The sequence below is a fragment of the Agrilus planipennis genome, unplaced genomic scaffold (assembly GCF_000699045.2).
Source record: "Agrilus planipennis isolate EAB-ADULT unplaced genomic scaffold, Apla_2.0 scaffold83, whole genome shotgun sequence".
Lineage (NCBI taxonomy): Eukaryota > Metazoa > Arthropoda > Insecta > Coleoptera > Buprestidae > Agrilus > Agrilus planipennis.
In genome coordinates this window covers 42,968-56,910 of record NW_020438895.1, presented here as the reverse complement: position 1 = coordinate 56,910, position 13,943 = coordinate 42,968, and the positions used below count along the sequence as shown (strand labels likewise).

At 31.4% G+C, this 13,943-nt stretch overlaps 1 protein-coding gene and 1 long non-coding RNA gene across 6 annotated transcripts; both read right to left on the bottom strand.

Annotated features, from left to right (window-relative positions):
* Window positions 1–1,057: 1,057 nt before the first annotated feature.
* LOC108734291 lies at window positions 1,058–5,921 on the bottom strand. Of its 5 annotated transcripts, none has more exons than XR_003230847.1 (6): window positions 5,906–5,921; window positions 2,877–3,082; window positions 2,018–2,092; window positions 1,801–1,930; window positions 1,460–1,532; window positions 1,058–1,365 (listed from the first exon to the last, which is right to left on the bottom strand). It is a non-coding gene; the product is annotated as an uncharacterized LOC108734291 (long non-coding RNA). The 5 variants fall into 5 exon arrangements; XR_003230845.1 differs by lacking the exon at window positions 5,906–5,921 and adding an exon at window positions 5,751–5,818 and having other exon boundaries at window positions 2,863–3,082; XR_003230844.1 differs by lacking the exon at window positions 5,906–5,921 and adding an exon at window positions 5,751–5,818.
* A 3,922-nt stretch (window positions 5,922–9,843) lies between these two features.
* LOC108734288 (tensin-4) lies at window positions 9,844–13,023 on the bottom strand. The gene is made up of 4 exons (XM_018465769.1): window positions 12,869–13,023; window positions 10,947–11,386; window positions 10,327–10,879; window positions 9,844–10,260 (listed from the first exon to the last, which is right to left on the bottom strand). The coding sequence occupies exons 1-4, from the start codon at window positions 12,959–12,961 to the stop codon at window positions 10,054–10,056; spliced, it is 1,293 nt and encodes a 430-aa protein (XP_018321271.1). The 5' UTR covers window positions 12,962–13,023; the 3' UTR covers window positions 9,844–10,053.
* Between the last annotated feature and the right edge of the window lie 920 nt (window positions 13,024–13,943).

Here is a 13,943-nt window from a genome sequence, read left to right as displayed (position 1 = left end):
TAGTACTTTATTTAATGTAGGCAATTAAGGTAAAATTAATAATTCAGTTATTCTATCTATTTGAACTTGAATAAGAAACAAAATAATTTAGAAGTTATTATGCGAAATGAAAAATTATTTAAGTAATTATAAAGTAAATACAAAAAGAAAGATAAGTAAGGGAAAATCAAAAAAATTATTGCAAAAGGTAATTTGATGAGCAACTCTTATAACTGTAATATAAATAAATTAATTTGTAACTGATCATGTGAATGTAAGTTATTAAATAAACACTTGAAATGATTTTGAATTATAATAATTTAAATAAAGTCATAAAGTTGAAAAGCACTCAAAATTATTAAAATAAAACAATAATTACGACAATATTGTTTCGCCACACAGTGACATCATCAAGTGGTGAATATACAAACTTAACTGATTTATACCTGTTTATAATCACTAGCTAGGTGAGGGTGGTTCTTAAAAATAGTACAATTAATAAAAAAGTAGAGAGAGTATGGATCAAACAACTCCGAACTTACTAGGTTTTAAGTTAAATTTACTAGAACAATTAAAAATAAATAGACACTATAATAAAGGGGTGATTTTAAACGAACAAATTTTAACAACCTCTCACCACCCACCTAGAGAATATAGGTAGGTATAAGTCAGTTAAATTTGTATAATCATCCCCTGATGATGCCACTGCGTGACGAAACAATATTGTCGTGATTACAATTATGATTTCGTGAAACTTTATGTGTTTTAGTTTAATAATTATGGATAAGTTTCCACATGTAACAGCCATCACCCTAAACAGTTTATAGTACTCAAAAAGCTAAATTTTGTAAATAAGAAAATTCTCATGGTGTGGAAGTAAGTAACCAAACATTACATAGAATTATTATAAGAACAAATCATAATAGTAATAAAGACTGTCTTTTTTAGTATTTTTTAAGAATAATTAAACACCATAAATGAAGTAGGTACTGCAACTTGAAATGAATATTAAAAGTGATAGAAAATGAATTGTAAGTTGAAATATAAAATAAAAATTTATGCATGACTACTGCAAAGACTAAAAAATAAGTAAAAAGGCGAAACTTTTCGCAATAAGATAAAAATCAAAATGATTAATATGATTTGACGCTAAGGATGTAAAAATTGCATTAGATTACCAAAAAAGAAAGTCAATAAATTGATAGAATAACTGAAGGATATTTAAAATTGTGAATAATAAATCCACTTTTGTCTATCTACATAATTATACAACGAACGTCCCAATTTCCACACGACAGCTCAACAGCGGAAAATGGAAAAACTCCCCCATGGTCCAAAAAGGTGATCGAATTTTGGGATGTAGGTACGCAGTTGATACCATCGATGCTGAAAGATGATGAAAAAGCGTTTCTATTAAATAGGTCTTACATATTTAATGAATAATTTAAAACTTTCATGAATTAAAAGTGTCAGTACTTACCAACCCATCTCAGTAATCCCACTTTATAAACCATCCCTTGTTTTTTATGAGACCCAGCCACGTCTAGAAATTTCTAAAGAAAAGAGGTAACACAATTATAAAGCAGTAATTCGAACTTTAAAGAATAAGTTTCAGTCCAGTTTAAAGTTTGTTTAATTTTTTAAAAATAATTACAAACCATAAATAAAATACGTCAACATGAAATAAATATTATAAGTGATAGAAAATGAATTGTAAGTGGAAATATAAGATAAAGATTTACGCATTACTAAGAGTTAAAAAGAGTTAATTAATTGATGGGACAATTGAAAGATATTTAAAATTATGAACAATAAACTTACCTACATAATTATACAACGAAGGTCCCAATTTTTATACGACAGATCAACAATGGAAAATGGTAAAACTCAATCATGGTTCAAGAAGGTGATCGAATTTTGGAATATATGCACGTAGTTGATACCATCAATGCTGAAATATGTTGAAAAAACATTTCGATTAAATGCGTCTTAAAAATTTGATGAATAAATTTCATGAATTATAAGTGTTTGTACTTACCAGTCCATCTAAGTAAAAACCCCTTTTATATACTATCCCTTGTTTTTTATGAGGCCCAGCTATGTCTAGGAATTTCTGAAAAGAAGGCAACACAATTATAAAGCAGTAATTAATGCTTGAAATAATAAGCTTCAGTCCAATTTAAGGTTTGTTTAAATCACTTAAATAGTAGACATTTTAGTAAAATAAATGAAATTTTCCCCAATCCATAAACAATTGAAAGTTTTTGATATATTTGTGATTATTTTTGCAACAGGATTAAATGTAATTTGACTTGAGTCAGTGTTAAGAACAAAATTATGCATATTCAAATTTGAAAATTGATTAAAAAATGTTATGAATCTCGTTTTTATGACACAATTTTAAATTATTTTAGACCACTGTAAGAAGGGAAATTTTGAGCATCCAAATTTGAAAATTGGTTAAGAAGGATCTGAAGTAATGAATAACTTTCTTTGATTTTCGAATAACAAATTTTCATTTTAAAGGACTCATTCCTAATGTTAGTTTTGAAGAAGGTGTCGGGTTAAAATAGTATGACATCTACAGGATGTTCTATTTGGTTATATATCCACTGTGTAAAAAGGAAGTTTTTGTTTTTCTGCTTTTTTCGGTATTTTTGAAAAATAATTGAACACCATAAATAAAGTACGCCAGCTTGAAATAAAAATTAAAAGTGATAGAAAATGAATTGGAATGGAAATATAAAATAAAAATTTACGCATTACAACTGCAAAGACAAAAAAAAAATAATTTGACGCTAGGGATGCAAAAATTGCATTAGATTACCAAAAGAGAGAGTCAATAAATTGAAAAATATTTAAAAATATGAACAATAAACCCACTTTTGTCTACCTACATATTTATACAACGAACATCCCAATTTCCATGGAAAATGGAACAATGGAAAATGGTAAAACTCCCCCATGGTTCAAGAAGGTGATTGAATTTTGGAATGTACGTACGCTGTTGATACCATCGATGCTGAAACATGATCCATCTAAGTAATCCCACTTTATAAACTATCCCTTGTTTTTTATGAGATCCAGCCATGTGTAGGAATTTCTAAAACGAAGGGAAAACAATTGTAAAGCACTAATTCATGCTTTAAATCATGAGCTAAAGTCCAATTTAAAATTTGTTTAAACCACTTAAATGGTAGACATTTTAGTAAAATAGATTTCTTTTTAGCAATACCCAAAGAAAGTAATGGAGTACCTTAAGTTAATGGAAAAAAATAATGGCATTTTCGACTATCAATAAAAAACTGAAATAGGGAAGTTTTCGAAATATTTGCGATCATTTCTTCGACAGGAACAAATGTAAATTGACTTGAGAGCAAAATTATGCATATTCAAATTTGAAAATTGGTTAAAACAACAAAAGTTATGAATCACTAAAGACAGTACCACTGTAGGGATAGATCTGCAAGGGCAAAAGATTAGTATGCTTAGATTTGCAGATGATATAGCAGTATTAGCATCTAGAAAGAGGACCTTTAAATAAAATGGAAGCGGTACTGACAGATCAGTACTGTACGAAAATAAATAAAAGTAAAACTAAAATACTGATATGCAAGGGAAGAAAAAGTAGGGAAAGAGCGAATATAAAGATAGGAGACGAAAAATTAGAAGAAGTGGCTGATTTTAGATACCTAGGAAGTCAGATAAGTGAGGATGGAAGGAGTAGTAGGGATATAAAGCAGAGGATAGCGCAGGGTCGTGTCGCCTTTAATAAAAAGAAGTCACTTCTATGCTCGCGAACGGTTAATTTAGAAATTCGAAAAAGGTTGTTAAAGGTGTATGTTTGGAGCACGGCGTTGTACGGGTGCGAAACATGGACAGTGGGAGCGGCGGAAAAGAAAAGGTTAGAAGCGTTCGAAATGTGGTGTTATAGGCGGATGATGAGGATATCGTGGGTAGAAAAGGTTAGAAATGAAGAGGTATTGGAAAGAATAGGAGAACAGAGGACTCTATAGAAGTCAATAAAAAATAGGCGAGATAGGTTGGTAGGACACATGAAGGTCCAGTCAGAGACATATTAGAGGCAGAAACAGAAGTTAGGAAGGGTAGAGGTGGATCTAGATTAGATTACTCTTCGCAAATAGTTAAGGATGTGGGCTCTAGTTTTAGGGAAATGCGAAGTTTAGCTCAGGATAGGAAAGAGTTGAGGTACGTGTCAAACCAGTCTTAGGACTGATGACGTTATGATGATAATGATGATGAATCACTTTTTTGGATTTCGCCGGTTTATATCATACCCTTAAATGAACATGAACCACTGTAAAGAGTGAAATTTTGAGTACCCAAATTTGAATCACTGTTTAAAAATAAAAATAATTTCTTTCAACTTTGCGAAAATGAATTTTCATTAAAACGTATGTCCCTTTACGATACCCAGGCGCACTTTTATCATACAATTTTAAATTAGTTTTGTCCTTTTAATTTTGAAAATTGGTTAAAAGGAATCTGAAGCTATGAATACCCTTCTTCGATTACCAAAAAACAAACTTTCATCAAAACGTACGTCCCCATGTACGATACCTTGCCGCACTTTTAACATATAAATTTAAATTGGCTTGAACCACTGTAAAAAGGGAAATTTTGGGTGCCCAAATTTGGACTATGGCATTGAACCCGGAAAACAAAATCGACCCAATATTTTAGATTATCCATTTCCAAGGAGTTTTTGGTCTCTCTTCAGTTAAAGAATTAGAAGGCATTCATGGAATGTCTGTTTGTACTCTTTTTAAGCTTCTAATACCTTTAATGGCCAATGTGAACAACTTCATATACTACTACTACTACTACTACTACTACTACTATTATTATATATACTACATATTATTACGACATCCCGCGACAATTGGTATAATACAGCATTAAATTGGCTTAAACCACTGTAAAAAGGGGAATTTTGGGTGTCCAAATTTGAACATTGGTTAAAAAGGATCAGAGGTTGTGAATAGTTCTTTCCGATTTCGCAAAATAGAAGTACATTTCACCTTATTGGGCACCCCGCAAATTCAAATTGGCTTAGACATTCGGGGTCCAATACATAAGCCTTTGAGGGGATCCCTTTCCATAAAGAAACTAAAACTATAAAATTCCTAAATAAGGTGCGACTCTACAATTTTTGCAAGAAATCCATAACTAAAATTTCGGACTACTAGCGGGCCTCTATGAGTAAAGATCCCGGTCCAGAACAGAGCGCATTGTTTGCTTCATTTTTGATCCACTTTTGCGACTTACAAAATAAAATTTCAAGCCCTAAGAGAAAATTTAAGATTATATTTTTAAAGGTCACGTTGCGACGCTGTATCTCGCCTATTTTAAGTATAATTTAAAATATGTTGACATCCAGAAATATCTGACGTGAATGTAGGGACTATAAAAATAAACTAATTTAAAACCCCCCATTGACGGCACCTTCGTTCACTTACTTCAATTCCCATAAAATGTATGCTAAATTGGAAGGCAGACTTTGTCAAATGTTTTTTTCAAAACGCAAAAGTTTTAATATTTCACTTTGACACATCCTAACTAGTCCAATGTCTAGAATACAGTTGAATAAAGAGACTGCTTCTGTTAAAAACATGCGAAATTGTATTTGTAGCTGTAACACTGATTTTAGATAACACACATTATAGAACATCAAAATGTAGTTAGTAATGTAATCCAAATCCGCCAAAAAGCAACATCTAATAAAAAGAAAAATAAAAGTTAAGACTTACCGTGCAACCAGAAAATTGGCTGTTCGTTGGTCCACATCATTTATAGTTGCATTGTTCTTAAAAGAAAAGAATAACAATATAATAATATTGTTTTAGTAGCAGATTTATAGTGATCACATACTTAGTTTCAGTTATTTTAGTNAGTTAAGACTTACCGTGCAACCAGAAAATTGGCTGTTCGTTGGTCCACATCATTTATAGTTGCATTGTTCTTAAAAGAAAAGAATAACAATATAATAATATTGTTTTAGTAGCAGATTTATAGTGATCACATACTTAGTTTCAGTTATTTTAGTAAAAGTAGAATGTTATTATTAATTCATATCGTTTAATTTAAATTTTTTTGCACTTTTCAAATTAATGTGGAAGGGAAATGCATGAGGCTTGACCAAACTTATAAATAAATTTCTATCTTCGCAATTTTTAAACCAAAAGGCAAGAAATGTTATATCAAAAATACTCCACCTGTACACTTAGAGAACCGAAATAGATGAAGAGATGATAGAGAGAATAATGGGGATATACAAAGAAACGATAGAGGTGACGAGGTTAATGAATTGGGAGTTGGAAAAATTCTGGATGGAGAAGGAAACAGATTATTGGAATTGTATTTAGAGAAAAAAAGTTTAGAATTCAATAAATATAAGACTAAAATAAAGGAATTTGGAAAGACAAAGGACAGAATAAGAAAGAAGTACCTAGAAGAAGTAAAATGGAAGGGTACGCTAATAAAAAAGGAGAAGAAAATGTAATTATCTGATATATACGGTGGAAGAAAATAACGAGGAAGATACACATGTGAGGAACTGGACAAAAATTGAGCAGAAACCATCAGGAAAGAAGGATGATTTTATTCAACACATTAGCAAGAATCGTTGTCTTTTATGGGATAGAAATCTGAGGGTGGAAAAGATATAATCAAGTGGAGAATATTTATGAAAAGTAGGTACATGAAATAGATATTAAAATTGGAAAAAAGCACGTCGAACTGTATCTTAAAATGAGATACGAAATGTGGAGAAATGGATAAGATTAAAAGGAGAGAACTCAGATATAAGGAAAAATTGGAACGTTTACAGGAAGGAAGCATAAGAAGAGAGATATAAAGAAAAAGTTATGGATTTTACGATGAAAAATAGGTATGGAATAATGATAAATAAAGACCAATTGAAATAGAAAAATACGGGAATGAAAATAGGTGATATGATAAAGAAAAGATTTCAGAAGAATACAAAGGTCAAAATATGCAGAAGGGATGAAATGGTGGCTATGGAAAAGCTCGCAGGAAAATTTAAGACCCTAGTATTTAATAGGAAGTAAGGATATGACAATTATAGTAAGGTTTAGATTAAGGAATGAGTGCAATGATAATAAATATTGGTAAAGAGGGTGTAGTAAATAAAGTAGACTGAATATAAAGGAATATTAAAAATTTAAATAAGAATGAAAGAAAATTAATGAGAAAGTAAAGGTGAAATAGCATAAAGAATTTGCTAGAAATAATAACGAAAAGAAAGAAAAATTTCCAAGAGATAACCACCTTAAATAGGCAAAGTACCTACCAAATATTGAAGGACATATGTATACCTACTGTTTACTACATATACATTGACAATAAAATATTTTTAATTAATGTATAAAGCACATATCAAGCCGTATAGTTTTTTTTTTATTTCTATGATGTTATAAAGACCTAATTTATTGAAATTTAAATTAATTCTATTTGCGAAATTTTTTTATGTAGCAACATAACATTCAAATTATTACATGTTATTCTATTAATTTCTATATTAAAACCTGTTTATACGAATGTTCAGCACAGCGTGATGTTTTTATCTAAAGGACAATATAAAGACACATGATACACGATTTCTTGTCGCTAGGTGAGGGTGGTTCTTAAAAATAGTACAATTAATAAAAAAGTAGAGAGAGTATGGATCAAACAACTCCGAACTTACTAGGTTTTAAGTTAAATTTACTAGAACAATTAAAAATAAATAGACACTATAATAAAGGGGTGATTTTAAACGAACAAATTTTAACAACCTCTCACCACCCACCTAGAGAATATAGGTAGGTATAAGTCAGTTAAATTTGTATAATCATCCCCTGATGATGCCACTGCGTGACGAAACAATATTGTCGTGATTACAATTATGATTTCGTGAAACTTTATGTGTTTTAGTTTAATAATTATGGATAAGTTTCCACATGTAACAGCCATCACCCTAAACAGTTTATAGTACTCAAAAAGCTAAATTTTGTAAATAAGAAAATTCTCATGGTGTGGAAGTAAGTAACCAAACATTACATAGAATTATTATAAGAACAAATCATAATAGTAATAAAGACTGTCTTTTTTAGTATTTTTTAAGAATAATTAAACACCATAAATGAAGTAGGTACTGCAACTTGAAATAAATATTAAAAGTGATAGAAAATGAATTGTAAGTTGAAATATAAAATAAAAATTTATGCATGACTACTGCAAAGACTAAAAAATAAGTAAAAAGGCGAAACTTTTCGCAATAAGATAAAAATCAAAATGATTAATATGATTTGACGCTAAGGATGTAAAAATTGCATTAGATTACCAAAAAAGAAAGTCAATAAATTGATAGAATAACTGAAGGATATTTAAAATTGTGAATAATAAATCCACTTTTGTCTATCTACATAATTATACAACGAACGTCCCAATTTCCACACGACAGCTCAACAGCGGAAAATGGAAAAACTCCCCCATGGTCCAAAAAGGTGATCGAATTTTGGGATGTAGGTACGCAGTTGATACCATCGATGCTGAAAGATGATGAAAAAGCGTTTCTATTAAATAGGTCTTACATATTTAATGAATAATTTAAAACTTTCATGAATTAAAAGTGTCAGTACTTACCAACCCATCTCAGTAATCCCACTTTATAAACCATCCCTTGTTTTTTATGAGACCCAGCCACGTCTAGAAATTTCTAAAGAAAAGAGGTAACACAATTATAAAGCAGTAATTNTTATTTCAATCTAAAGATCCAACATCTACTGTTATTTCAATTGTAGGTAGATTTAATCAGAACAAAACATTTTAAAATTAAAGCAACTTGCAAGATCTGCTCATCATTTACAGCTAAAAATGTTGTTTTCGAAGAAAAACACCCTAAAAGACAAACCTTTTAATAATTTTAACAAAATTTTTAACTAGAAGGAATACCTACGTCTCTAATTTTTTCAGGAAAATTTTCATTGAATAATAATTCAACTTTGTAATTTATACAGTTAAGACTACAATTTTGCATTTTTTGTGTGGTTTACATTTGCCTACATAGGATAGCTTTAAAATGCATAAGTGCGTTTTTTTGGCTATATTTTATGTACGCACATTCGGCATTTTCCTTTTGGAAGGACGAGTATTTATTTTTCACCTTTCTCAAAACTAATTTTTTAGTGATTAATTTGTTAGTATGGTTAATTTCTTCCACTCTTCACAAGTTGTTAACTTTTAATTTATATGATAATTTACCTTTTTTTTGGTTAATCCTTATTTGCATTAGTTGTAATAATCCAGCATTGTCAGGTATCCTTGAGTAACGAAATCAATTTGCACGTATTTAACGACATATAAACATTAAAGCGAACAACAGATTACTCACTCATTTGTCGCGCTTTACATTTCGAACTAACTTTTATCGAGGAAAATTATTAGAAAACTCCTATTGGTGGTGCCATCTGACCCTGAATTCGTACATTCAATGCTTCATTCACTTATTGAACTACAGGAAGGTATACGAAATAATGTAAAGCTTCAGCATTCTCTTTATAGATAGCGCGTCAAACATAAGTAAGATTTTAAGTAGGACCAGAGGGTAAACTTTAAGTAGGGTTTACTTGGGGGTCTAGAAATTGATCCCAACTGTCCAAGTTTTAAGATAATTTTGATAATTTGTGACGAAATAAGTTTTATTAAGTACGACACTTACCTTATTTTATGTTGTTCCAAATGCCGAGCCTGTTTCTTCGATTTTCAAAATTTATTTACAATACAATACAGTAAAATGACCAAAAAGTTCATTTATTTGTACAGTTAATAAAATATCGACTATATTGTAAAATGTCAGTTTTATATAACTTTTTCTGTACAAAGTTATAAATGTAATACTTTATATTATAATGCATGATAATAATTAACATAATTAACACTGGAATATCACAAGGAACACTTATTTGTGTCTTTTCGGCGCCGACATTTTTAACACCATACAAAGCAGTCGAGACTAGCACTTTCCATCGATCAAAAAACTACATCAATATACTACTTTAAATCCGCCATCATTTTTCGAAAGTCGGCCAAAGTGTTGTAATCTGGATCCATGTCAATATCCGCAAAGTCCTTTCGCGAATCCGATTTTACAAAACTCGGATTATAACGACTTAACGACAACGGACACGGTAGAAGTTCTTGCATCACAGAATGGTGCGTTATTAATGACGTTAACGTAGAAAATTCCTTTGTAAAGCCCTAAAAAATTAAAAAAAAAATACTCTAAATTCTATGTCATCTAAGAAAAAAGTCAATATTTCTTACCTTTATTCTAAAGCCCTTATTCGTCCTAATTATAAGATAGTGTGCAATTCCAGATGGTTGAAAATTTCTAGGAACTCTCAACGACAACGCGTAACAGCCTGGCTTCGTGGTACTTTCTCTAACCATGAAGGCTCCCACAGGTTCTTGACTTAACACCTCCAGCGTGATTTCCCTAGGAATTCCCGCTTGAAACCACGGCGCTGATCGAAGCTCTCCTTCTTCTTTAAACAAGGAATCGGTTCGTTCTGGCAATGGGGGAGGTGTTGGGGTGAAACTGATCGAAGTGTTTTCGGTACTGCTTTGCTGGCATGAACTGGAACTACTCGAACTTATTTGGGATATTCTTTTTGACTTGAACTCTTGTTCAGTCGAAGCCGGTGAATTGTGTAATACGATACGCCCATTGTCCGTTACATTCTTCTGAGTTGTAGACGATAATTCTGTTTCTTCTTCATCTTCTTCATCGTCGTCATTCTTTTCCAAGTCATTGTTGGTCCTGGATATTGTTATTTTCGGACTATTGTTAACACTAGTACCGTTATCATTGACGTAACTGAAAAGTAATGATGACTTTGGTGCTATTTCTATTTACGAAAATTTAATATATAGTAAGTACAAACCCTGAAGGACACTGTTGCCTTCCGCTGGCTGGAGGACTATTTGGCGTACTGCTGGACGTGCTATTTGGCGAACTTCTACTGAACAAAGGATAACTATCGTCGTCCACTTCGTGTTGGTGATGATTTCCCGTTAATCCCATCGCTATCCTTTTGATGAGGGGAGGTTTTTCAGTCATTCGTTTACATGAGTTTAGTTCTGTAGGCGAGTTGCTCTCGTCGCTGCTTGGTGGACTAGGATGAGACGATTGGATTTTGTCGGGAAAATCCAGGACATTGAATTTATGACTCGGCCGGAGTCCGGGAATTGTTGACGGCGGTCCCAGACGTAACGTGGACCCTTCCGAATTTCCGTTCAACTGCATTTCTGTCTCAGGAGATTGCCGGGTACTGTTATGGGGTGACAGTTTATCTTTGAATAAACCGGGTGTTAGCCCCTTTGACTGAAAAAAATATCACACTAAAATTATCACAACCGTTATACAATTGATATAATAATTATTGAAATAGGTTTTGATCGCGTAAGCAGGATTAATCAGAATGAAACAGGAATCCAAAGATTACTGACAAGCAAAAAAAAATGTGAACCAGTAGAACAAAGAGAAACCATTCGTAACTTTTGACGCGGTTGAAACCCAAAACAACAGTTACTTAGTCCCTTGTGTCTTTGTATGGTTATTATTAAAGGATAAAATGAATGACATACCCAATTTACTTTTTCGGTTTGGTATTGGTCTAGTTGTGACGCTATAACTTCTTGAAAAGTTGGTTGTTTTTGCAATTGGGCAGCGTAAGCCATACGGAATGCATTTCCCACAATCGCGTTTAATTCTTCAGCCTGAAACAATAATACATTTCCATTTCAATAAAAAGTGCAAATAGATCAACAATTAAATTCACATTATTATCTAACAGTAGGTACTTCTTTAGATGACTTAATTCTACGTGAAATATCTGAAGAAGTCAAAGCCTTTTATGAAGTTCATAATTTTTTATCACTTGTAGATTGAATTCAGAGCAAAGCATTCATTACACAACATTAAGTGGGTGCATATTCCAGTTAACGTTCTACAACTAGCTTGAAGGAATTTAAAATTTCACGTCTTATATAATTTCTTTGTTACGATTTGAAAACGCTAACAATTTCAATACCGTATAACTCCTACTGGTATTAATAAATAAAATTGTACGGTTGTAATGTCCAAAGAAGAACTTTCTCTGAAGTCAAAAAACTGACTTTTAGTTACAATTTGCAACAGATTTATACGTGCTTGATCATTACCGTTACTAATCTTTCGTCCATGGAATTCTTAAAATTCCTTTCGTTTTGAGTACATAGATGGTAAATAAACTGCAGAAATAATTTTATATAACAATAATTCAATGTATTAGTGAATTAATTTTACTACCTACAGATAATCCCCTTGCCGAGAAACGAAGATGGGACCCTGGTTTTAGGTACGCACCAGTTATCATTAATTTGAGGATATCAGTGATGGGTAAAAATAATTCACTAACACATTTTATCAAATAAAAATAATATTTATCTTAATTGAATTTTCTCCTTTCTTGAATGTTTACGATTATTAATTCGGTATAATCCAACAATGTTCACCTCATCCTATTTTAAATTTATTGTTATTAATTCAATTAACGTTCATAAGTCGCGCCGTTACCCATATGGAACAANACAACCGTTATACAATTGATATAATAATTATTGAAATAGGTTTTGATCGCGTAAGCAGGATTAATCAGAATGAAACAGGAATCCAAAGATTACTGACAAGCAAAAAAAAATGTGAACCAGTAGAACAAAGAGAAACCATTCGTAACTTTTGACGCGGTTGAAACCCAAAACAACAGTTACTTAGTCCCTTGTGTCTTTGTATGGTTATTATTAAAGGATAAAATGAATGACATACCCAATTTACTTTTTCGGTTTGGTATTGGTCTAGTTGTGACGCTATAACTTCTTGAAAAGTTGGTTGTTTTTGCAATTGGGCAGCGTAAGCCATACGGAATGCATTTCCCACAATCGCGTTTAATTCTTCAGCCTGAAACAATAATACATTTCCATTTCAATAAAAAGTGCAAATAGATCAACAATTAAATTCACATTATTATCTAACAGTAGGTACTTCTTTAGATGACTTAATTCTACGTGAAATATCTGAAGAAGTCAAAGCCTTTTATGAAGTTCATAATTTTTTATCACTTGTAGATTGAATTCAGAGCAAAGCATTCATTACACAACATTAAGTGGGTGCATATTCCAGTTAACGTTCTACAACTAGCTTGAAGGAATTTAAAATTTCACGTCTTATATAATTTCTTTGTTACGATTTGAAAACGCTAACAATTTCAATACCGTATAACTCCTACTGGTATTAATAAATAAAATTGTACGGTTGTAATGTCCAAAGAAGAACTTTCTCTGAAGTCAAAAAACTGACTTTTAGTTACAATTTGCAACAGATTTATACGTGCTTGATCATTACCGTTACTAATCTTTCGTCCATGGAATTCTTAAAATTCCTTTCGTTTTGAGTACATAGATGGTAAATAAACTGCAGAAATAATTTTATATAACAATAATTCAATGTATTAGTGAATTAATTTTACTACCTACAGATAATCCCCTTGCCGAGAAACGAAGATGGGACCCTGGTTTTAGGTACGCACCAGTTATCATTAATTTGAGGATATCAGTGATGGGTAAAAATAATTCACTAACACATTTTATCAAATAAAAATAATATTTATCTTAATTGAATTTTCTCCTTTCTTGAATGTTTACGATTATTAATTCGGTATAATCCAACAATGTTCACCTCATCCTATTTTAAATTTATTGTTATTAATTCAATTAACGTTCATAAGTCGCGCCGTTACCCATATGGAACAAATTATTAATGCTGTAATTAGGTATGGAAGTTATGCATGCGTGTGCATGTAATTCTATAAACAGTTACTCTGTCACCATGTAATAAATATTCA